Source organism: Sycon ciliatum, chromosome 3 (assembly GCF_964019385.1).
Source record: "Sycon ciliatum chromosome 3, ocSycCili1.1, whole genome shotgun sequence".
In the NCBI taxonomy this organism is placed as follows: Eukaryota; Metazoa; Porifera; class Calcarea; order Leucosolenida; family Sycettidae; genus Sycon; species Sycon ciliatum.
The window spans coordinates 2963009-2988581 of NC_088645.1; the positions used below are offsets into that span (position 1 = coordinate 2963009).

Consider the following 25573-nt stretch of genomic DNA (forward strand, 5'->3'; position numbering starts at 1 on the left):
AACGAATGTAACATTGTTGCTATTACTCTAAGCGCCATTCACACGGCTGTAGCATTGTTGCTATTACTCTAAATGCCATTCACAGGGCTGTAACATTGATGCTATTACTGTAAGTGCCATTCACACGGCTGTAACATTGTTGCTATTACTCTAAGTGCCAATCACACGGCTGTAACATTGTTGCTTTTACTCTAAGTGCCAATCACATGGCTGTAACATTGTTGCTATTACTCTAAGTGCCATTCAAACGACTGTAACATTGTTGCTATTATTCTAAGTGCCATTCACACGCCTGTAGCGTTGCTCCTATTACTCTAAGTGCCATTCACACGGCTGTAGCATTGTGGCTATTACTCTACGTGTCATTCACACGGCTGTAGCATTGTTGCTATCACTCTAAGTGTCATTCACACGGCTGTAGCATTGTTGCTATTACTCTAAGTGTCATTCACACGGCTGTAGCATTGTTGCTATTACTCTAAGTGTCATTCACGCGGCTGTAGCATTGTTGCTATTACTCTAAGTGTCATTCACACGGCTGTAGCATTGTTGCTATTACTCCAAGTGTCATTCACACGGCTGTAGCATTGTTGCTATTACTCCAAGTGTCATTCACACGGCTGTAGCATTGTTGGTTATAGCTTAGACTGGTCATGTAACACACAGCACTACGCAATATCGTTATAACTAAGAGTTTCATGGCCATACTCCATAGGCAATCATCAGACAACTATCAATACTCCATCTCTTCAGATCAAACAAGAAGGGTATGCAGCAGCAGTTATAAAAAAACGAGTTTTGAAACATTTCTAAAATAAAGATACTAACAGAAAACACCACGAAAGATGATAGAAAGAAAACAGTACCTCGGACAATGTGCTCATTCTTCATTGTATCCAAAAGTGACATAAAAAAACTTTTTGATGTATTGCGATACTAAGCAGCGAGACATTTCGCTGAAATGCAATAGATTTTCAGAGAAAGGAAAAAGAGCACGCAGCTAACACAATCAATAGAATCATCCTCTGCACATCGAGAATAGGATTGTAACAATGAGAGTGATCCAAGTACCATGTATATATACAACTCAGGGCAGGAGTTTATAAGCAAATGCATGCATACACACACGCATACACAAACACACATACACACACACACACACACACACACACAAACAAATGCACACACAAACACATACACACATATGCAAGCACACATTCAATCATGCAAGCATGATAAACAGTAATTGGCAATGTTCATCAGTTCATCATCTTAATCAGACATGTTGGAACTGCTCCAGTCGGTCAGGACTTGGCTGGATCTACTGTTCGCCTGCCCAATGCATGTTAGCTACTGGGTAGGTTATGCATACTCGATGTGTCACACAACCAAAACTGAAATACTATAGTAAAGCCTGAGCAAACAAAACTGCTAATACTGGTCCTGTTCTTGTTTCACAGCAGTGAGAAACATTAGTGTAGAACAAGAAACAAGATGCTCCAGGACAACAGTTAGAACATTGTGATACGGTGTTTGCTAGTGTCACTAACATACACAGTACCACTGGGTGATACTGCAATGCCGTACGGACGAGAAAGACAACTGCTTGCACCGAAGGTAGCAACGTGAGAGAATGTGTCAGAAGCGAACACCTAACAGGGTATCACAATGGAAACACACACACACACACACACACACACACACACACACACACACACACACACAAACACACACACACACGCACACACCCCGGCGTACACACAACACACACACACATACATACCGGTATACACACACACACAAACACACCCACCACATACATACAAAGTCATATACTTCTGAAGTATACATACATTACAATAGAATATAATATACCCATCCAGAGATGATAGAATATAATATACCCATCCAGAGATGATAGAATATAATATGCCCATCCAGAGATGATAGAAGGTCCCGAAGGGACCAACAGTGTTCAAGTCACGAGCAGAATCGGGTTTGGCACACAAGAACGCGAACGTGCCCCAACACACACACATACACACATACACACATAAAAACACGCACCATGCACACACATGCACTCATGCACACTCACACACATACCGTATTTTGCAGATCACACTGGGGTATAAATCACACTGGGGTATAACCCAAATTCTTTTCCACAAAATGCAGCCATCAACCTTAGTAATTTATTACTGATCATTGGAGTATAAGCTGCAACCCACATTTTTGAGTGTATTTTGAGCGCTGGAAGTGCGGCTTATACATGTACTCAGGAAAATACGGTATACACACAATGAGACAAATTTTATCATTAACCCACATGCATGCACGCATACACACAATAAAACTTAAACAACCAAAACATCAATATGCACATTTATCCAGACACGCTCTCACATACACACGCACGCATGTGCGTGCCAAACGTACGAAACGTGGACACGTGTACACCAAGCAGATGGAATACAAGGAAGTGGGGTTTGCCATAGTTTTTTTTTTTTTTTCTCAATTTTGTCTGATAAATATTTACGAGACTTTGCATCGAGCGACACCGTGGATAACATTGAGCCAAGAATTATGCAATAAACCAGAAGAGATATCTCTTCACAAGTAGGCAAATAAATGCGTAGGTGCCCGGCAACAGCAATCGGGCGAGTCACAGCAATGTACGTATTGCAACTTCAATGATACACATACACGGTTGACCACCCATGCGTCCATTTTCGGCGGGTCAACCACATGGTGGCCCGGCAACTTCAAACGGGAACACACCGATACAACATACACAGTTGACCACCCATGCATCCATTATCGGCGGGTCAACCACATGGTGGCCCGGCAACTTCAAACGGGAACACACCGATACAATAGACACAGTTGACCACCCATGCCTCCATTATCGGCGGGTCAACCACATGGTGGCCCGGCAACTTCAAACGGGAACACACCGATACAATATACACGGTTGACCACCCATGCCTCCATTTTCGGCGGGTCAACCACATGGTGGCCCGGCAACTTCAAACGGGAACACACCGATACAACATACACAGTTGACCACCCATGCATCCATTATCGGCGGGTCAACCACATGGTGGCCCGGCAACTTCAAACGGGAACACACCGATACAATAGACACAGTTGACCACCCATGCCTCCATTATCGGCGGGTCAACCACATGGTGGCCCGGCAACTTCAAACGGGAACACACCGATACAATAGACACAGTTGACCACCCATGCCTCCATTATCGGCGGGTCAACCACATGGTGGCCCGGCAACTTCAAACGGGAACACACCGATACAACATACACAGTTGACCACCCATGCCTCAAACCGGCGGGTCAACCACACAACAACATACAGGTGTCACAACACTGAGACAGTACAGCACAACACTGAGAGGCAAATGCATTTGACCCTCCTTGGGGCCTCGTCATGTGGCACAAGATACCGACGTGTCATGTCTAAAGGGAGGGAGGGAGGGGAGAAAACACAGCCTTGAGTCACTTTGGCTAACTGGATGACAGAAATTGTTGACAAGGAAGTTGCTTTGCTGACACGAGGCAGGGCAAAGCGGCCACGCAAGATTTATTTTTTCATCCACCATTTTCGGAAAAAATATTTTTATTCATGTGCCGCGTGACGAACCGTGACAAAACACGTGCATGCGTGGGCTAACTTGGCTTTGCTGCTCAAAGCCGTCATTTAACCCACATGCATGCACGCATACACACAATAAAACTTAAACAACCAAAACATCAATATGCACATTTATCCAGACACGCTCTCACATACACACGCACGCATGTGCGTGCCAAACGTACGAAACGTGGACACGTGTACACCAAGCAGATGGAATACAAGGAAGTGGGGTTTGCCATAGTTTTTTTTTTTTTTCTCAATTTTGTCTGATAAATATTTACGAGACTTTGCATCGAGCGACACCGTGGATAACATTGAGCCAAGAATTATGCAATAAACCAGAAGAGATATCTCTTCACAAGTAGGCAAATAAATGCGTAGGTGCCCGGCAACAGCAATCGGGCGAGTCACAGCAATGTACGTATTGCAACTTCAATGATACACATACACGGTTGACCACCCATGCGTCCATTTTCGGCGGGTCAACCACATGGTGGCCCGGCAACTTCAAACGGGAACACACCGATACAACATACACAGTTGACCACCCATGCATCCATTATCGGCGGGTCAACCACATGGTGGCCCGGCAACTTCAAACGGGAACACACCGATACAATAGACACAGTTGACCACCCATGCCTCCATTATCGGCGGGTCAACCACATGGTGGCCCGGCAACTTCAAACGGGAACACACCGATACAATATACACGGTTGACCACCCATGCCTCCATTTTCGGCGGGTCAACCACATGGTGGCCCGGCAACTTCAAACGGGAACACACCGATACAACATACACAGTTGACCACCCATGCATCCATTATCGGCGGGTCAACCACATGGTGGCCCGGCAACTTCAAACGGGAACACACCGATACAATAGACACAGTTGACCACCCATGCCTCCATTATCGGCGGGTCAACCACATGGTGGCCCGGCAACTTCAAACGGGAACACACCGATACAATAGACACAGTTGACCACCCATGCCTCCATTATCGGCGGGTCAACCACATGGTGGCCCGGCAACTTCAAACGGGAACACACCGATACAACATACACAGTTGACCACCCATGCCTCAAACCGGCGGGTCAACCACACAACAACATACAGGTGTCACAACACTGAGACAGTACAGCACAACACTGAGAGGCAAATGCATTTGACCCTCCCAAAAACCAGTGTTTACGACCAAGCATTTCTCACGGCATCGCTCATTAGCATAACTTCCTGCAAGTAACCATGGCAAACCCCTAAGTGATACCCACAGAGCCACACCGGCACAAGGACTGCACAACAAGCGGAAGGCACAACACTGTACAACACTACAAATGTACCTCACTTCTGTTCTCAACACCACATGGGCGTGGGCTGTTCCAGTCTTTGCTGCTAGCCATTGCACAGAGGGTATACCGGCTGCACGCCTGACATAGTGATCGGATGCTGCACTTCGCCAGCAGCCTGCACGGCATATGGCTGCTTCACAGACACTTGTACTCCGGTGAGCGATGAGTGTGGCCCCGCCAATGCGCACAGAATGGGAGCTCACCCGGTTGCAGTTGAGGATCCTAGTCGAGAAAACTCGGGAGAAGTAGCCGCCGTCGACGAACACAAACACTGGCCGTGAGCTGCCGGCAGTAGCGGTCAGGGACTGGAACTCGGCCATAGCCGAAACTGGGTACATCAGATTATGTGTGCGCAAATACCGGGCTTAAAGGTCTGAGTCGCTCATGAGATCATTGCTGGCAGCAATCAGAGCGGCGAGTTCAGCGGAGGAGTTGGCACCAGGCACTGGTTGGCTGTGGAAGCCAGTTCTCGGAAGCGAGTAATCACAATAGGTTCATGCTGCATCTCAGCGGCCCGTTGCCCCAAAAACGATTGTCCTTGATAGAAACCGCAGAAGCAAACATCAGAGGCATCCGTGAATAGCTCAAGGTCAGGGGACTTTGAAAACTCGACATCGTAGAAGAAGGATTGGCCATTCCAGTTTGCGGCAAAGGAGCGCAACCATTCGATGTCCAAGTGAGCTTTTGTGTTGATGTTGAATACTGACTGAAGAGACTGAGAGAGTTGTCCAGCTAAGATACAGGAGTTGACGGATGAAGGTCCTGCCAGGAGGAACCACCTTTGCGGCAAGGACAAGGTTCCGATCAGAGACAGCAGTTCCCGCGTTGTGTAGCTAGTGCGCGTGGGCTACTCACTCAAAGCCGCTAGAAAGGCAAATAACTTCTTGTCAGGTAGCCACATCACCTGGTCGTCGCTGTCGACTTCTATGCCAAGTACCGTCACCACTGTTGCTGGGCCGACCACCTTGCTGAGGTTGTCGAAGACCTGCGGAACCGTTGCTTTCAGTTGAACTCATTCCATTGACCATCAAGCACACGAACATAAGCACCTTGTTAAGTGCAGCGTACTGGTTCTTGTGCTGGCCTGCACAGCTATCAGGAATAGTTTTACCCAGAATGACTGGGTTGATGATTTCTCCCTGAGAGAGGGTAATGCCACGTGCACAGCAGATGTGGTGCATAACGAACGCACAGTGGGCATAAAATCTTCATATCCACATCAAAGGCCACAAGCGTTTGACAACCACACCTGATACGTAGATGATCAACGATCGTCCCTGCACTCAACGTCGCTCCAGCAGTAGTAGCATGTTGCAAACCACCATCGTACGTTTGTCCATGTAAATGCCTCTGCTCCTTGTCTACTTCTTTGGCTAGATTTTTTGACAGGTAATCACAGCCATTTCTGAGTTGGCGTCAACGCCACTCGCCATGTCGAGGCCTAAATAACTGGTCCTCTGCTTCGAGTAGTTCTTGCTTGGCCTCATGAACTCCAGGAAATTCACTACTGCGACCATGAGCTACTCTATCTGCCCACGCAACAAATAAATATTTCAACCAAGCGCGATCGATTGCTGTTTGAAGTTGTGAATTTTCAAGCGCTTCCAGCTCACACGAGTCAGCGCTTGTCTACGCAGACTAGCACAACTAATACTCTTGTACAGCTTGGCGGAGAGACAAAGGAGAAAACGGAGAAAACACAGCCTTGAGTCACTTTGGCTAACTGGATGACAGAAATTGTTGACAAGGAAGTTGCTTTGCTGACACGAGGCAGGGCAAAGCGGCCACGCAAGATTTATTTTTTCATCCACCATTTTCGGAAAAAATATTTTTATTCATGTGCCGCGTGACGAACCGTGACAAAACACGTGCATGCGTGGGCTAACTTGGCTTTGCTGCTCAAAGCCGTCATGTAAACTTTCTTGCTTTTCCAGAGTCAATCTTGATGATGCCCAGGGCCGAAATATTTTTTATATTCTTTATTGCAGTTCAGAGACCGTATGTGTGTGTGTGTGTGTGTGTGTGTGTGTGTATGTGTGCGTGTGTGTGTGTTTGAGCAATCCTTCATTTTCTTGCAGGCCTAAAAATACAAACTTTATACCAAAGTATACGGTTTGGCCTCTTTTGTCTGTGCTGCACTGGCGAGTCCACTAGGCTGTGTTGACATGAGGCGTTTTAGCCAGGGTCAAGTTTTAACCCACCATGAACACAGATTGACTGAAGCGTTAATATGCAGCATTGCGCTTGATCCGGGTTGAAATTTCAAAGGGGGTGGATTTCAACCCTCCCCTCGGGGGACGGTTGAAATCTAGAAATCTTACTACCGCACTTCTGTGCGTATCTCGCGCCAAGTTTGAACAGCACGGCACAGGAACATTTTGCGCGAATGCTTTCACGTGACTATAATTATAGGACTCGAGAACTTAGTAGAAGTGGACTTTTGGCGGCATATCAGTATTGACGAGAGTCAACTGTCTTGATGTGAACACCCACTTATTTGTTCTCTTGTACAGACTTTCAACCCGGGTTGAAAATTCTCATGTAAAACAAGCCTACGGGCAAAACAATTCTGCCCGCAGATTGAGTATCGGATTTTCTGGGGTGTTTCGCACTTTGAAATGCATACAAAAACTGAAAAATCACCCCTGCAGCTAAGGCTGGGATAGCTAGGGATGACTACCAGCGCTACAGCACTCTATGAATATACTGCATGCATGGTGTTGTTCAGCTACTCTTCATGTACTGCAGCCCATCATTATACTGGTGCAAAGCTTCTTATTGTACATGTTGCCAGTTCTGAGTGAACGGCAAAGTAGACAACCTTTGTAGAACTTCGGTCATGTTTCTCAACCTTTTAACCATTTTATGGTTTATTCTGATAACCATCTTAAAGTTAGGTTGCCAAAACATTCAAAATCTGACGGGCGGGTGGCTTATACAGCAGATGGCAATACAAAATACAGATGGTGGACCTGGAACGGCGGGTGCGGCTTAGACTCCCGTGAGCCCAACACACCGTAATATTCGGCATTTTGCTCCTGCTCTTGTACTGCCGTACGATCGTGGACATGGAAATCCGGTCACACGTCTAGCGGCCCCAGGGCGCTGGCCATTCAGCCGTGGATAAGCAGTACACACATGCATTACATGTACATGTACATGTTGATGTATATGCACTGCAGTGCACTGGTCACTGCAGTGCACTGGTCACTGCAGTGACCAGTGCACTGCAGTGACCAGTGCACTGCAGTGACCAGTGCACTGCAGTGACCAGTGCACTGCAGTGACCAGTGTACTGCAGTGCACTGGTCACTGCAGTGCACTGGTCACTGCAGTGCACTGGTCACATCAGATCAACATGACTGTAGTACACAACGTTCTGTACGCACTGAGGACGCCGGCCCAGGTCAATCCACTGGGTTTCCATGTCCAGAACTGTAGTAGGTGAGCAATTTCGTGCGGGATAGTGCCTTTGCTGTTTGCCTGCGTTATGCACAGCTCACTGACGTGTCAATTTGAGCACTTTTGCAACGTGCTTTTGGACCTTATTTAAATCTGGCTTTGGAAAATATTTTTTCATTGCTACATATATCAGGTTCGCCCACATTTTCCCTTTGCTGCGCTGACGAGTCCACAAAGGACCACAGAGTATGCTGTCTACAGATTGAGGTTATCCGAATACTAGTATACTAGAGTAACCAGCTCACTATGAACTTGGAATGGAGGAACTGTCAACGCCATTATTTCCCTTGGGTGACAGTTTTCAGGATTTGAAATGAAGGTGCCCACAGTTGTCGCAAAGTACCCTGTGATGCCACGCCGGACTAGATCTCCACTTGTACATTCATCGTCAAAACTTAGTCAAGCCTGTGTCCTGGTCGATCGACATACACTTTAGCTGTTCCGATGTCGGGTGCACTAATGCCTTGTGAACTTGGACACCAGAGCTGCACACATGGGTATGTCGTGCAAAAGGAGAATGCCAAAAGGTAGAGAGCGAAAACAGCACCACGTCACCTTCGGTCGGCGATCACAAAACCAACCCGAGCCAAGAAGAACCGTAACCAGGTGAATTTAATTCTTCTGATAACGATGAATCCGCTAAAGACGCAGGTGACAAGCTCCCCTCATCTTTCCTTTCAGAGCCACATGTGCAGCACTGCAACCTTCGGTACAACAACATTTTTTTCTATCATCACAAGACAAGTCTAGGAATCTTTACGTGACAGTTCCTCTTAAAATTCAATGGCAAACTCCCACCAAAAATTCATTTGAATTAGATTTGCTCATGACAAGCAAGCTGGCACTGGGTTCAAGTTCTGGTGGGTCTGGCATTTTTCTCTCTTTTCAGGCAGCTTACTTCCCCGACCGATCTTTTGACTTTGAAGTTCTCCCGATCCTTTCAAAATGAATACGATTTAATCTTGCTTTTCACCCGTACAACCTGTGACATGTATGTCACTTTTTACGGAAAATTTACATTAATAATGATGTAGTTACAAGGCTGTGCTGGGCTTACAACCAATTTTCTTGCATTACAATTGCCGACGTTGCTACCACTGTTTCTTACTGATATTCCCAGTACAACTTTTTGACAAGCTGGTTTGGAGGTGACAGTGTTGTGAATGGTCGAGACTCCTCAAAGCCTGTTCTCACCTTCCAGGAGCAATACTGACTTACACTGCTATCTGGTGTTCACGAGGTGTTTGTCGTGCTGGAAAGGGAGTGTTTCTATAAATGTGCGCATCTGGTGATGGTCTGGATTGCAGAGGAGAGCTATATAGTGGTAGTCTTAAAAACAATCTTCTTCAGCCTACTCAAGCTCAACTAATGAGTATATAGACACGGTCCCTGATGGCATAGCTCACATCACGTGGTCCACAGCTACAGCAGCTATGTTGTCTATTCATGCAAATGCAACAGGGGTCATTGTGCACAAAGTCCAGGGTTTGCTGATTGGCTGAAGATGTTCTTCGCATTCCGCCAGATATTGCTTTCATTTCGCTGCTTTTTGTTCACTAAAATCTCCTGGATATGTACGAAGGGCGACAATAAAGTGTTCGACCTGGCCCAAAAGAAACCGTATATCACTGGTTTCTTGTTTCCAATTGTCACAATATCCACACTGCAAATGAATGTATTTCTCTCAGCAATGGCTCGAGTGTCATCAATCCACCTCAGTAGAAGGTTTTCATTTTGCCAGTCTAGCACATGGTGAGACTTCTCAATCTAAAATGGCCAAATGCATTGCAATTACAGCTTCACACTCTTGCAACAGGGTATGATGTATCTTGGCAACAGAAGTAGTGCTAGAAGCAAAAGGGTAAGACAAACTAATCACTAATCAGCTTACTTGAACACGGTTGTTGTAAAAATCAGTGACCAGGAAGTGTCCATGCCTATCCTCGGCAATGAACTGCGGGTTCTCGAACTGACCATCTGACTTTCCCCTTGATCCGAACATGGTAATGAAGTTTCCATCAGTAGTGAAAACCTGCATGAAAACGAAATGTATGAAAAACTCTACACTGTGATGACTATGTCCTTCAAGAGTTCAATACTGTGTACAGGTCCTCCCTCGTTACTACATAATCTATGGCAAGTTGGGACATAGAAAAAGTCTTATAACGAGACTTATCTTATTATTACACATCGACGCACACACACATACACACACGCACACACATACACACACACACACACGCATACACACACACACACACACATACACACACACACACATACACACACACATGCACACACACACACAGAACACACTCACACGCACACACACACACATACACACAAACACACACAAACACACACACACACACACACACACACACACAGGCACACACATGCACACATACAGTACTCACTGGATTAAAAACCGGGGCTTGTATTTTTTCAATACCAATTTTGACGAGGCTTATATTCAAGACGGGCTTCTAATCGAGAGGGTTTTATATTGTTTCATTCCATACCAGTATTCCAATCGAATCTCTAAAACTTTCATATTCACAGGAACTCGGCCCCGAGTTAGTTTGCACACACTACGTTGGCCAGGACATGTACCAATATGAACATACACGAGATGTTTTTTACGCAATTTACATACATGGCACTACCTGGTTACCCCACGCTTCGCGTATAGTAGTCTGGGCTTCGAGAGATGTTTTTAAACAGTGCTTGAAAGGGGGGGGGGCTATTATTCAAGAGGGGCTTTTATTCGAGAGGGTCTTCTAATCGAGTGAGTGCGGTACACACAGTCACACACTTACATACGTGTGTGAGCCCCCCCCCTTTACACACTGAGACTCCGACTCCGACATGTCCATCGTGGGAGCGATGATAGCGAACGGCTATGTTAGACATAACAACTTGTGCGGGCATTACACCATTCAGCAGGCTGCAAGGCTGATGAATTGACCGCCACTAAGCCTGGTCTACACCACACAGCTGATTGAAGTAGCTTTTTCTGTCCGGTGAACCCCTTTTTTGCTTTTTCATACACACACCACACCACATGTTCTGGCATGCACTGTATATTGGTAACCACCCAGGAGAATGAACGAAGACCTAGGTAAATGAGAAAGAGAAGAAAGACGTATGTGACCATAATCGTCAGGAATTGAACCCGGAATCTTGTAGTGACCTGACTCCTATTACGTCACTTCATACATAAGCATGCGCAAGAAATGAAATCATTCTCTTTGGCCTCAACTTCTTTGTTGTCCGGTTGGCCATTTAGCCGTCATCTAGGGCCCGACATAAAACCCCTAAATCGGTGACCCCGACGTGATTCGAACCCGCAACCTTCTGATACACAAGCATGCGCAAGAAATAAAATCACTCTCTTTGGCCTCAACTTCTTTGTTGTCCTGTTGGCCATTGTGGCCGTCTTCTAGGGGCCGACGTAAAACCCCTATATTGGTGATCCCGACATGCACTCTACGGAGTTTTTTTCCTGCCATCACCACCTCCACCGTCCGTACCAGCTCAACAGTGCACGCACGCAGGCATACGCACGGCTCACAGGACTAACAAGTGGGGCTGTACATGCCTCCATCAGTCCCCACCTCAACCGGCACACCTCGCCCCAATGCAGTGCTCCTGCTGGTACCCGCCAAGCCTGCAACATGCAGCCGCCTCTGACATGATAACACTCCTCTGTTACGCGTACGTTTCCTCTTTTCTTTCTTTCTGCCTCTGCCATGCTCTCCACCTCTTGCACGTTAACACACCTCTGACACGTTAACCCGCCTCTGTCATGCATCTCTCTGTTTTCCACTTCCTGCTCTTTGACTTTTGTTTCGGTCTTTGTTGCCACGTTGTCAACAAATTTCAAAAATACACATCGCTCTCTTGTGCATATTGTATTATATTTTTTATTGCCTTTCCGGCTTGTACATGCCACGCTTCCATTCTCTCTCTTTTTCTTGTTTATCGTGCTTCACTCCTCCCGACCTCACCCCTGGCAGGGGAGTACTGTAGCAACCCGACTCCTGTTACGTCACTTCTTATGTATGCATGCGCAAGAAATACAATCATTGTCTTTGGCCTCAACTTCTTTGTTGTCCGGTTGGCCATTTTAGCGGTCGTCTAGGTCCCGATGTAAAATCCCTAAAACGTCACGATTGGAAATTGTCTGCACATACCACTGCACCATATGGCACACGCACGCACGCATGCGCGTGCACACACACACACTCTCTCTCTCTCACACACAGCAGGGGCGTCGAAAGGTAATTTTGTGTGGTACGGTCAGCCATCTGAAGTACAATTTACTCATGGGGGAGGGTGGCCGAGCCAAAATTTTGGAAATTTAGAGCCCAAATCAGTGCATTATCTTGATCCACGGGTGCTTTGGGCAAATAGTGGTACGGTCAGTACCGTAGTGACCGTACCATGTGCGACACCCCTTCACACACACACACACACACACACACGCACACACACACACACACACACACACACAAACACACACACACACATACACACACATGTACACACACACACACCCACACACACGCATGCACGCACACACACGCACGCACACACACGCACGCACACACACGCACGCACACACACACACACACACACGCACACCTTTGACCTTTGACGCCCAACGCCGGACGCGATGGGCGTCAAAGATAGCAATGCTTGCCCATCGCCAGAGGCGATGATAGCAATGCTACGGCAGAAGCCATAGCAACCTCACACGCACACACACATACTCATACATGCCCATTGCGGAAGCTCTGATAGTGAACAGCTATGTTAGACATAGCAACTTGTGCTGGGATTACACCATTCAACAGCTTGCAAGGCTGATGAATTGACCCGAATTTGACCGCCACTAATTTTTGGCCTGGTATCCACCACACAGCTGTTTTTGAAGAGGCTTTTTCTGGCCAGTGAATCCCTATTTTTCATTTTTCTTTTTTCTTTTTCTCTTTTTAATTTTTTTGACACACACATCACACCACATAGTCGGGCATACACTGGCTGTTGGTAACCACCCAGGAGAATAAAAAAGAGGTAGGAGAATGAGAAAGAGAAGAAAGTCGTGTGCGACCATAATCGTCGGGAATTGAACCTGCAACCTCTCGATTGGAAATCGACTGCGCATACCACTGCACCATATGGGACACACATAATACACACACACACAAACAGACACACAGACAGACAGACACACATTAACTAACAAACGTCGCACGTCGCCCACACGTTGAGTGACATGTTCAATGACACGTTCAATGACACGTAGAGTGTACCGTCACTCGTGCATGCACAATGTTGTTTGGCCGACATAGTCACCGTGAAGTGCAGTGCACACGACCGTAGTCAGTAGCAAAGCATGAGCACACAGCAACAGCACTATCAAACATAGCAGCATAACTTGAGCAGTTGCACGAAGCTGCGTGCACCCATTAATCTGCATTATCACTTCCGCAGCAGGATTTTGGTGGAGCCAAGAGAGGAGTCAGAGAGGGTTCACTGCGGAGCAGGATCTTGGCAGAGCCAAGAGAGAGGTCACTGCTGTAGTAGGATTTGGGCTGAGCCAAGAGGATAGACAGGTCTGAGGGACGGGGACCGAAAAGTCCGTCATTGGCTAGGCATTATTTGTTTGTGTATTGAGACAGCATGTGATAAAGAGGATACTGAGAAGAGTTCAAGCAACACAGATGTGAACACAGCCAATGTCTCGCAGTAAGACAATTATCTTGATGAACTCCTTGCCGGTGTCCCGCATTCTACGCCGGAACATTACTCGTGCAGCAAAGGGAGCTTGCCCAAATAGAAGCACGAACTTTGCTGCAGGGATCGGCTTGACCTTGGCGTCAGGCCGCTCCGCAGCTGTGGGAGCAAAGGTTCTGAAGGCATCCAACTTGGTCTGGACAGAGCATCAGCCACCGGTATTGGAGTTGACTGGCAAGTATGATGCTCTAAACAGTAAGTGTTGCTGGACACAGATAAGTAGAGGGTGCGGACGAGTGCAATGACCACAGGAGAACTAAACGGTGTGTGCCCACCTTCAATATGTTGACAAAGTCTAGTGCCACCAGCTCAGGTCATCCTTGGCTGAGGCTGAGAGGTGCAGCATTCTGTGGGATGATATCTCAGTTGTGGCCTTGAAAAGGGCAGACAGGCAGTGTAGGGCAGATGGTGGGACGCAAATGTGAGTTGGCCTAGAAGGCAGGCGAGTTCATGCATGAGGACGCAACCCCTGCCGAGTGTGGCAGATACTAGATAACGTAGGGCCAGAAGGTTGAGCGTTATACTGGAAACCACATAGATAGTTGAACAAGAGTGGCCCAACCATATCTGCTGGCGGACGGAATTCATGCAACACGTCAACAGCTGGCTGTACAATCTGGTTGGGATGTCAGTGTCATCTGCAACAGTACTAACCCTCATCCAAACTGGAGCAGACTGCAACACCATGGGCATAGGCCAGCCTGTGACTTACTTGGGTAGTGCACCTCAATAGTGACAAGTACTAGTACTTGATTGATTGATGCACTCTGTGTGTGTGTGTGTGTGTATGTGTGTGTGTGTGCGTGTGCGTGTGCGTGTGCGTGTGTGGGTGTGTGGGTGTGTGGGTGGGTGTGTGTGTGTGTGTGTGTGTGTGTGTGTGTGTGTGTGTGTGTGTGTGTGTGTGTGAGGAGGGGGGAGGGGAGTTCCTTACCCACCAATGACAGGTAGACCGACTAGTAGTAGTACTACAGTCAACGTCGCTTATAACGACACTCGGCGGCGGGCCATCAAAAAAGTGTCCTTATTCGCGAAGTGTCCTTATACCCGAAGTCTCATTATATGTATTACAGTTGGAAGGGACTTTGCTCTGGGCATGGAAATGCTGTCCTTATTCGCGAATTGTCGTTATATCCGCAGTCGTTATTAGCGAAGTTCACCGTAGATTGATTGATGCCCGGGCTAGGGCTGTGCCTAGGTGCAGAGTAAAGATGGGATGACCACTGTGTGCATGGTACTGCAAAGCATGAGCAGTAGAAGTGACAGGATTGAAAGGTGCACTGCACTGGGTTGGATGTAACTGGTTTCACACTGCCACAAGATGGTTGTGATCATCAACAAGATGACTATGCATGGCTATGGTACTGTGCAATCAGCTCAGAGGACCAGTGCACATGACTCACAAACACAGTGATGCAGCTGTTCAAAGAATGCTATGTCCACTGTACTAGTGACTTGGTGTGGAGTTGCACAGACTGAGGTTGCAGAACTGACTTTGACAAAACAAGGATTGTTGCTGGCAATGACAAGTAGACCTATTACCACAATAATGTACTGTAATTCCACAAATTTTCGGTGTACCTTTATTTTCGGTACTTTCGGTGCATCTATTTCATACATAAAATTTCAATACACCAAACAAACAATAACACACATAATCCAATAGGGAACAGCTTCTCTGTACCTAAAATTTCTGTTCACCTAACCTGGCTTTTTGCCCTCATGCCGAAATTATTGAGTACCGAAAATTTCTGAAATTAGAGTAAGTAATTGATTGCTTGATGCCAGGGTTAGGGCTGTGCCTGGGTCAGTGGGCGCAGACTAAAGTAGGAATGACCACTGTGTACAGTACACTGTCTGTGCTGCAAAACATGAGCAGTTGAAGTGGCAGGATGGCAGTTGCACTGCACTGGGCACTGCACTGCACTGGGCACTGGGCTGGATGTTTCACACCACCTCAGTGAGATTGCCAGTGGTTACGTAGTAGTACAGTATAGCATCCTGACGACCAGAGACACGACGACTAAGTCAGTGCATGCATGCAGCTCCAGTGCATATGAGTCACGAACACAGAGAGTGTGAGTGATGTGGTTGTTCAAACCATGCTATGTACACTATACTAGTAACTATTACTTACTTTGTGTGAAGTTGTACAACGGTCTGACGGTGCACAACTTTCACCAACCAGGTTGTTGCTGGTCAACAGTTTCCTTCTCGCGAGCTTGGGCCAGAGTTCTATCGAGACTCTGAGGGAGTGACAGATCTAGTTGTAATCTCTCCAACAAGGATGTATCGGCAACTACTGCAAAGATTCGACGACGAATCATTTTCGTCGTTCAGTTGTTTGAAATCAAACCTTCGGCTAAACGGAACGAAACAAGTACCGCATACCAGCACGAGATAATATCCATAAATGGATTCCCAGCTGCTGCGATCTCTGAGGGAATCTTGCCTGCTCGCAGACCAAATTTCGTTTCCTTCCATAGTGATCCGCGCGTGCTGGGACACAAAGATCGCGTCCTGGACTGGGACTGATGAAAACAAAACTGGTGAGTAGGTTGTCAGCTTCGTCACCCATACCGACATAGCCTACTAGAGCGTAGAGGAGTGGACTTGCGCTGACTCTGGCTGCAAATGGAGGCCAAAGGCGAGCCTGCACCTGGTAAAGCATTGTGAGTTGTGACTCCATTGCTCTCAAACATCTGCGGATTTCAAATCAGACGGCGCTGTTGGCGCAAACGGTGCCAACAATTTGTGTTCTCAGCTGCCTGCCCCACTCGCCGCGCTCGGAGTAGATTCACAGGCCTGAATCAGGCGATCCACAAGGGCAGATTTCCTGCCCGAAGCATCCAGTTCCCTGGGGAGGCGCGGAACCGTCATGGCACAAATATCTTTGACCTTAAAGGGGAAGTGCATCGATTTTTCAAGTAGGGCTCAGATGAAAGACAATTGGATATCGGTTCCGATGGTATATCTCTCGCTTGCGTACGGCAAGGGAAACTTGCCATATCGCCGATTTCCTGATCCCGTTTCCATGGCGACTACAGGTGATGACGCACATTCTGCTTAGCTCCGTGAGAGAGAAGGTCGATCACTACTACACTAGTGCACTGCAGAATTGTGTCATTTTCAGTTGTCTTCTTGTATTCACGAAGTGAAAGAAGTACTGTTTTCAATGCTGTTAGTGCCGTGAACTGTTTATTAGTAGTCCTCTCCGTTGTGTACTGGGACGTGACACCGACAGGGGAAAGCTGGAGTGCGGAGACGTTAGCTGGCAAGCGAAAATCGTGACGAACCAAGTGCTGAAATCTTGGTTGGGACAAATCAAACGTTCAGCATTTACCTCAACCAAGGACCATGCCGTTTGCTCTTTCCACTTGCTGAAGATGGATGCGCTGCCTGCTGTAGACTCTCCTATCTCTCGTAACATCTTCTGAAGCCAGGTGAGACGACGAGTAGCGGAGATTAGCGAACGAAATAATGTCGTATGTTTTGAAATTTTGCTGCTCAGGAGAGATGGCATGATATGAACTTAGTCCATGTGAACTCAATCAGCCCATGAACTAACCCATGAACAAATGCTTTCCTTGCAGACGTGCATGTGTCTATCCAATCTACACGTAGAGATCATTCCATGCCCTCAGTGAATGGCCTATTTATAATTATAATATAATTATTATTTGTCCATACACTTCATCTGCATGTTGTCTCTATGCTAAGACTATGGAGAAGGGTATTGTTCATTTCATATGAAGAAGTTCGGGCAATAGATGCTTGCCTCTGGTACAATTCTGTTGACCTGATGTTCTTTCTAGCTTCATGGGTAGCTTAGGTGAGTTACCATCACCATCATGTTTACATGAGGGTCAACCACTGCACCGTTCTTTGTTGTGACATGACGTAAGTTATTGTAACTGCTCGCAGACTCCATAACTTCCAGCAACACCTAGCATGGTTTTCCGTCACCGTTGTGGGTGAACAAATTCCTGTCCAACATATTTATACAGACATGCCAGCACACACCATGCGCCATACACACACTTGCCCTGCCCTGTCGAGTCACAGCCACGTGGGCCCGGAGGGGCAGTGGAGAGAGAATGGGAGAACGCCGCCCCATGGCGCCCGGGACACAAAAACAAGAGTTTGTCCGGCTACGTAGGGAGCAACACACATACATATACATACACCACACACACACACACACACACACACACATACACACACACAAAATGAGAGTTCGGGTCATCTGCCACGAGACTGACGTACAGCCGGGGAGAGCTTCAGCAGCGGTGTCTATTCCTGCCCTGGACCGAACGGAAGCAGCGGTCGCGGGACACACAGTATTCACCACAACACGGCTCCACTGTCGTTGGGGGCTGAGCCACACACTTGTGACGGGCAAGAACGCCACAGCTAAGAAAGCAACGGCCACAGCGATCACACTGGCATGCTCCACGCTGCTCCTGCACACACTCTCTCCCTCTCTCTCTCTCTCTCTCTCACACACACACACACACACCCACACACACACACACACACACGTGCGCACATACTGCAAGAAAGAAAGAGAGCATGAGTGTCAGATTCTTGCATAGGAAATGTTTATCAGCACACACTTATACATGCACATGCAGACACTCAACGACCAACTATGCACCATGCCGTATGTTCGTCAAACATAAGATTGCAATCCAAAGAACAACATAAACAAGATCACTTACTTCGTTCTCCTCCAAGTGTGTCCTCCCCAGCCATTTCCCTAGGCGGAATGTAGCCTACGAAATGGTTTCTCTAGACTAGGAGAAGATGCTTGGTATTCGCCATCTCTCCTGAGAAATGTTCAGCAAAATTGTCAAAACATACGACATTATTTCGTTCGCTAATCTCCGCTACTCGTCGTCTCACCTGGCTTCAGAAGATGTTACGAGAGATAGGAGAGTCTCCAGCAGGCAGCGCATCCATCTTCAGCAAGTGGAAAGAGCAAACGGCATGGTCCTTGGTTGAGGTAAATGCTGAACGTTTGATTTGTCCCAACCAAGATTTCAGCACTTGGTTCGTCACGATTTTCGCTTGCCAGCTAACGTCTCCGCACTCCAGCTTTCCCCTGTCGGTGTCACGTCCCAGTACACAACGGAGAGGACTACTAATAAACAGTTCACGGCACTAACAGCATTGAAAACAGTACTTCTTTCACTTCGTGAATACAAGAAGACAACTGAAAATGACACAATTCTGCAGTGCACTAGTGATCGACCTTCTCTCTCACGGAGCTAAGCAGAATGTGCGTCATCACCTGTAGTCGCCATGGAAACGGGATCAGGAAATCGGCGATATGGCAAGTTTCCCTTGCCGTACGCAAGCGAGAGATATACCATCGGAACCGATATCCAATTGTCTTTCATCTGAGCCCTACTTGAAAAATCGATGCACTTCCCCTTTAAGGCAGCCATGGTTTGAGACAAACAGGATGAGGACAAGAGAAAAGACAACCTGTTGAAACACAACGATCTGACAAGCGTGATCCACACACAGAACGGATCGAAATATAACTACTTTTAACTAGGCAAACTTTAGCATGCCACGTCAAGTGGCACGACTCACGACGCTTACGTTGAGCGACACGCACAAAAGAATGCTTGGTTGAGTGTCACGTTGAATGACACGTAGAATGCCACGTGGCATAGAGATTACTGATTAGAGTACCATGTGTGCATGTACCATGATGTTAGGTCGGCATGGTTACCGTGATGTACAGTGCACGTGACCGTAGCCAGCAGCAAAGCATGAACATGATACAGTAACACTAACAGCGCTAGCAAACATAGCAGCATAGTTTGAGTGGTAGCATGAAGCAGCTGTGTGCACCCATTAATCTGCATTATTATAATTATTACTATAATACTACACACACGCACGCACGTGCTTGCCCCCTCGCACGCACGCACGCACACACCCACATACTAGTATATTATACACAAACAAACACACACACCGACACACACAAACAAAGACACCCACCCACACATGCATACTATGGCTGCAGCTATAGAGTCCTGGAGCATGAAATGCACTTGACCATGGTAGGGTCTGGACAGTGTGGGTATGCCACGGATCCAGGTAACAAAACAGGTCATGTCCTTGGAACTTAGGTGCGCATGTGTGCTGTGGCGCAACCTGCGCAGTCTGTGCGCGGTCCGCACACAGCCCGCGAGGACACAACGCCACACAGATTAAATAGGCCAAAAGGGGAACTCTTAGAGGTCATGGACGGGACCTCCAAGGTCACGGACAACATGTAGACTATTCACAACAACCCACATCAAATGTATCGTCAGGGAAGCACAAGCCGGGAAAGAGCAGTGCACTTCTAATTGTAAATAGCGGACAGCAGAGAGCTTTCCCTCAACAGCAGACCCAGGTTCAATACAAGTAGCAAAATCTGGTGGGAAAGCTGAATACCGTATAGCATGCCATCGCCAATGTATCATGTCTGCAACTCTGCATTCCTGATAGAACTAGTAGTGTTAGGTTTGTTTTCAAAGCAGACATGATCACGTGATACTTGTAGACACCAGTCCAAACAGTTGCCCAGTAACATTCCATTACAGCAGTAGTTACAGTAGGTATTCCTGACACGCTTCTTTCCTTTCATACATACATGTTACATGTTACATGTTACATGTTACCGTAAGTGTGAATTAGTCAAGTTATTAGTTACTTTCATGCACTCGCATACACACACACACACACGCACACACACACACACATACACGCACACGCACACACACACACTCATAGACACTCTCACAACGGATCATACACATGTAAACAAACACACATGTAATCAACACACGAAGCACAGTTGCCATAATATAGTTCCGACTAGACCATTCTTGCCATTACATTTCAAGTCGAATACAATAATTATTATCAAAGTAGCAAGTACCGTAATGTCGCGTATAAAAGCATGACCTGTATAGAAGCATGACTCGAATAGAAGCCGATTTTTCGAAGCGCGCCGTGACAGAGACGCACGATTTGAATAGAAGCCGTGCTCAATATTTAAGACGAAAAAGTTGCAACAGAAACACCATACAACTGCAGGCCGCGTAGACAGGCTGCAGAGTACAGTACAATAGTCCATCGGCCAAATCTCAGAAAGGGCCTCTTTCGACGAAGGTGATGCACTGAAGCTCCAACTAAACGCCCTTTGGCACACTAGCTCATGAGACCCCATAGAATACGAATCCGATTGTTGGACGTTGCCAATCCAGTCCAGGATAGTCGAACTGGGTCGAATACCTTCTTCCGATTTTTGTAATTTCGTCCACCATTACATCTTTCTCATCGACTTTTTTTCGCTTGGCGAATGTTCTTGAGCCGCTGAGCAGAATCTACGCACGCTCGAACACTTGAAATGCCTGCATGTTGACGGTTCGCAAGATTCTAGCGAGCTTGGTGGAAATCTATTATTTATTTTGACATTTTTGGGGGAATCTGAATTAAAACGGTAGAAGCTCATTCGGAGAAGACGGCGTGTCCCCGCTGTCGGATTGTCGCTACTGTGTTTCAGACGTATTTGCTTGAACGTGCTATTGAGGATGGACAGAAGATGAAGTGACGGCTTTCTTGAACACGGACGTTGTGTCTACATTGTAGCTGAAACATCTTATATCTCATCTGGCGTCTAGAACGCAATTATTATGAGTTGTGAGTGCCAGCTGAGCTGAACACAAGCTGGACACCATTCGTCAGCTGGGAATTTGCATCGAAGCTCTTGATAGCCACGATAAGCATAATTATACAGAGGTAACCTTGTTTGACTCAATACGCATGCAGGTGTCCGTGATACCACTTGTGGCACTACAATGTAAATGGTGCAAAATTGATGCAACAGCGAATATGTACTTCGTACAATCACGAACAATTGTAAGGCAAGTGTTCATGCCTGTCATAGAAGAATTTCAGCCTGGAAGTCTTGTTGTCATGGTCATAAATAATACAGGACTTGAGTTGGCTCTGGACATAAACACACTTGTGGTGAATACGGTCATTATTGCGAGAAAAATATTTGCCACTGTATGTTAACACCTGATACCGCACTACACGCAATATTTCATGTACATGTATGTGAGACTCAATTGCATCCACAAGGCCGTAGATGCATGTAAGCACACAATGCTGTACAGTATAAGTAGTAATCGACATGTGGTGCCTTCCTGCTGCACATGCGGCAAGTTGGCAACGACAAATGACCTATCTGCACCGCACAGCGTGCGCTTAGAAAGGAATATTGCACACATAGTGCTATTTGTGTTCCGATATCGTTAAGCCGGTATACATGTACTAGTATCCTTATACATGTACCTGGTCACTCGATAGGCGATGCCGACTGTACTAATCTTATCCATATTACCCGACAGGCTATAGCACACTGCGTCAGATCACTATGCAACAAAACAAGAGCTTTGGAGCGAATATACACTGAAGCAAAGTAGGTTTCAACGGTACAGCACTAGTCACGACGCGGGGAGTTATGAGGATGGTTAGGCCGTGACACATAGATGATGATTGTTAATGATTCATGCACGGTGGAAAATTACCACCAATGGCGATGATATTGCTTTCACAACAATGACATCAGTAGGAGCAGTGACACAACCTTACTGCTCCAAGTAGGATTTACAAGCGAGTGAAGGGAGAGCAGACTGGTCTAATAGCAGACCGGGTCTAAGCAAGGAAGTAATCGGCATCAGAGGTGAGCTTGCACACCAGAAAACAGATGATGATCACCAAATACAGAGAATTTGGCTATGTGTACGTTGTAGAATGAAACCGCTGCGCAGCTGTTGTTGCAATACCGTCGATCCTCATTCTTCCTTCGAGGATTCACTGACAACAGCTGCAAAGATGACGACACCGATGACAGGAAAGAGAAAAAATACAGCCTTACTTTCAAGCTGGCTGTCATCATGTCCGCGTAAGAAACGTCCTGCAGTGCTGCTAGTCGCCTCCACAACGTGAATGGGAGCACGGTTCGTCGCTGGAGGCCAGTCTAAAGGGAATAGAAAAATCCACAACCTGTCGTGGTCGTGCACGGGCGCGCCTAGTCAGCGGTGGCAAAATTTGCTGTTGTGTGACCTTGAAGATGAGCTGTTCGAATGGATCGTCGCGGAGCGCCAGCAATGTCGACGAGTGACACGGAAGTCGGTCCGGGCAATGGCTAAGCGGATTCACGACGAGCAAGGAGGACAGGAACCGTTCAATTTAAGTGCTGGATGGTGTAGGAATATCATGGAGCATCTTCAACTAATGACAAGAGTGAAGATGCACCAGAGCCATCGAACTCCTGCTGACCTGATCCCCAAGTTGACGGACTTCCTTGTGTTTGTCAGGAAGCTGTTCGCCGACAACAATCTCTGACAATGGATGGTTTAACAAAGAGTTGACAATTGATTGGCGTCAGAGAGTGATGGGTTCCATGGCCTTGGGAAAGAGGGTTCTATTGTGGGATTCTTATCGCTGCCATCTTACCGACTCCGTCACTGCAGAGAGGTGCCAAAAACGCATTCTGAGTGCTGTGATCCCTGGTGGATGCACCCCGCTTGTCCAAGCCCCGGATGTCGATCTGACTTGTATGATGAATGGCTGGCAACAGGTGACAAAACTCACAGTGCTGCATGTAACATCCGTGCCACTACGAAGTCGAAGTTGTGCGACATCATCGTGAAGTCAAAGCGTTCCCTGTTACAGGACCTCATCAAGAACTCCTTCAACTGCTGCGGACAGGTTCCTGGCGCCACTGTTGACCAGGTGTCCTGCTCCAAGGAAGGTCGTCCCACTGCTGATGACCGAGAACGTCTTGAACAGCTTTTCTCATTGCCGCCTGCGCAGCTGCAGCCAGCCAATGTTTTCGAAGAGTTCGAAGATGAGCTTGACCAAGAGGCCAATGTTCTTGGTGAAGTGGCTGCTGACGACGGTGCTGCTGGCGGCACATCCAGTAAAGACGACGACGACGACGATGATGTCGACTCTACTGCGACCGCTGTATCAACTGCGACTGCCGACTCTCTCTTGACTGAAGAATCTGCTCATCTTGATGTAGCTGATATCACCATGCAGATTGCCGATAGCGATGAGGATTTTGTTGTGGTATTGTAAGTGTAAATTTCCACCCTAGCTTTCCAAATCTTTGTTTTGGTTTGTTGCTGGCAGATTTCAGTCCTTGCACGAGCAAAATTGTTGTGAATTCCTTACCTTGCCATGTTCATTGCTTTTTAATACCGTCAACTTGATTTTGACTTGATTTTGACTTGATTTTGATGTGTCAATTGCAAATCTGAACAGACTTTTGCATCTCAAATATCGCCCTGCCATGTTTTTGCATTTTGTATTTCGCTTTCGTGTATTCTCAGACACTTGGCATGTCTCAGTCATGAATTTTAAATCCGAGTGGCATATTATCGAGTGATGACCGGACTGACGTACTGTGACTTTGATGTTGACGTAGAAGCATGTTTTGAAGACAAGCATGACTTGGATAGAAGCATAGTTTGAACCCCGGCTTATACGGCCGTAAGCAACTGCTTTTATACGCGACATTGCGTTATGTCCTTATTACTGGCACTTCGGCGGTCAGAACATTGACAAAATAGCACTTTAAAAGATAGCGTTAGTGGCGCCAACTACAGTGGCGTGTCCAGGACTTGGCTGAGGGGGGGGGGGGGGAGGGGGGGGGGGAGGAGGGGGGGGGAGAGATTATGGTGCACATGACTGTAACAATGTACGTCACGCTCCTAGCTATCCAACCGATTACAAATTATTACATGACAGGTATTTCTTCCAGACGTACACTAGGCTACAGACTACACTATCTCATGCTTAGTTACTACATAATTATTGTGCAATCATCTGTCATGTTACTTGTACACTACATCAATCACCTCATTTTAGTTCATCTCCATATGGCATGAATCGATTTTTCTGAGTTCCCGGTTCGGAAAGGAACGTATGGAATGGGAGCCTCAGTTCCATATCTCGTCTCCTGGTGCATTGAGAAGCGCAGCAGCGCTTCCGCATGACGATGCAAGCCAAATCAAAACAACTCTAGCCAAAAAACTAGCTCAGCGTTCGTAAGGCAAAAAGCGAAAGTCTCAAACTCAAAGTCAAAAGGTCGGGAAGTGAGAGTCAGAAGGTCCAGTAGCCCCATCTCGAACCCAGACAATCTTTGTGAAAGTCATCTATTGAACTTGCAACGACTTGATCACTACCATGGTTTCCTGTTGGAACAGGAATTACGCCGTCGC

At 46.9% G+C, this 25573-nt stretch overlaps 1 protein-coding gene across 1 annotated transcript in view; it reads right to left on the minus strand.

Moving 5' to 3' along the window:
- Window positions 1-737: 737 nt before the first annotated feature.
- The window catches only part of LOC135811225 (tripartite motif-containing protein 2-like), a 117062-nt gene continuing 92226 nt past the window's right edge, over window positions 738-25573 (minus strand). Inside the window, exons 6-7 of the mRNA XM_065324419.1 lie at window positions 10360-10500; window positions 738-1652 (exon numbers count right to left, since the gene is read on the minus strand). Coding sequence (XP_065180491.1) covers window positions 1512-1652; window positions 10360-10500 — 282 coding nt within the window. The 3' untranslated portion in view covers window positions 738-1511. The remainder of the gene's footprint in view (window positions 1653-10359; window positions 10501-25573) is intronic.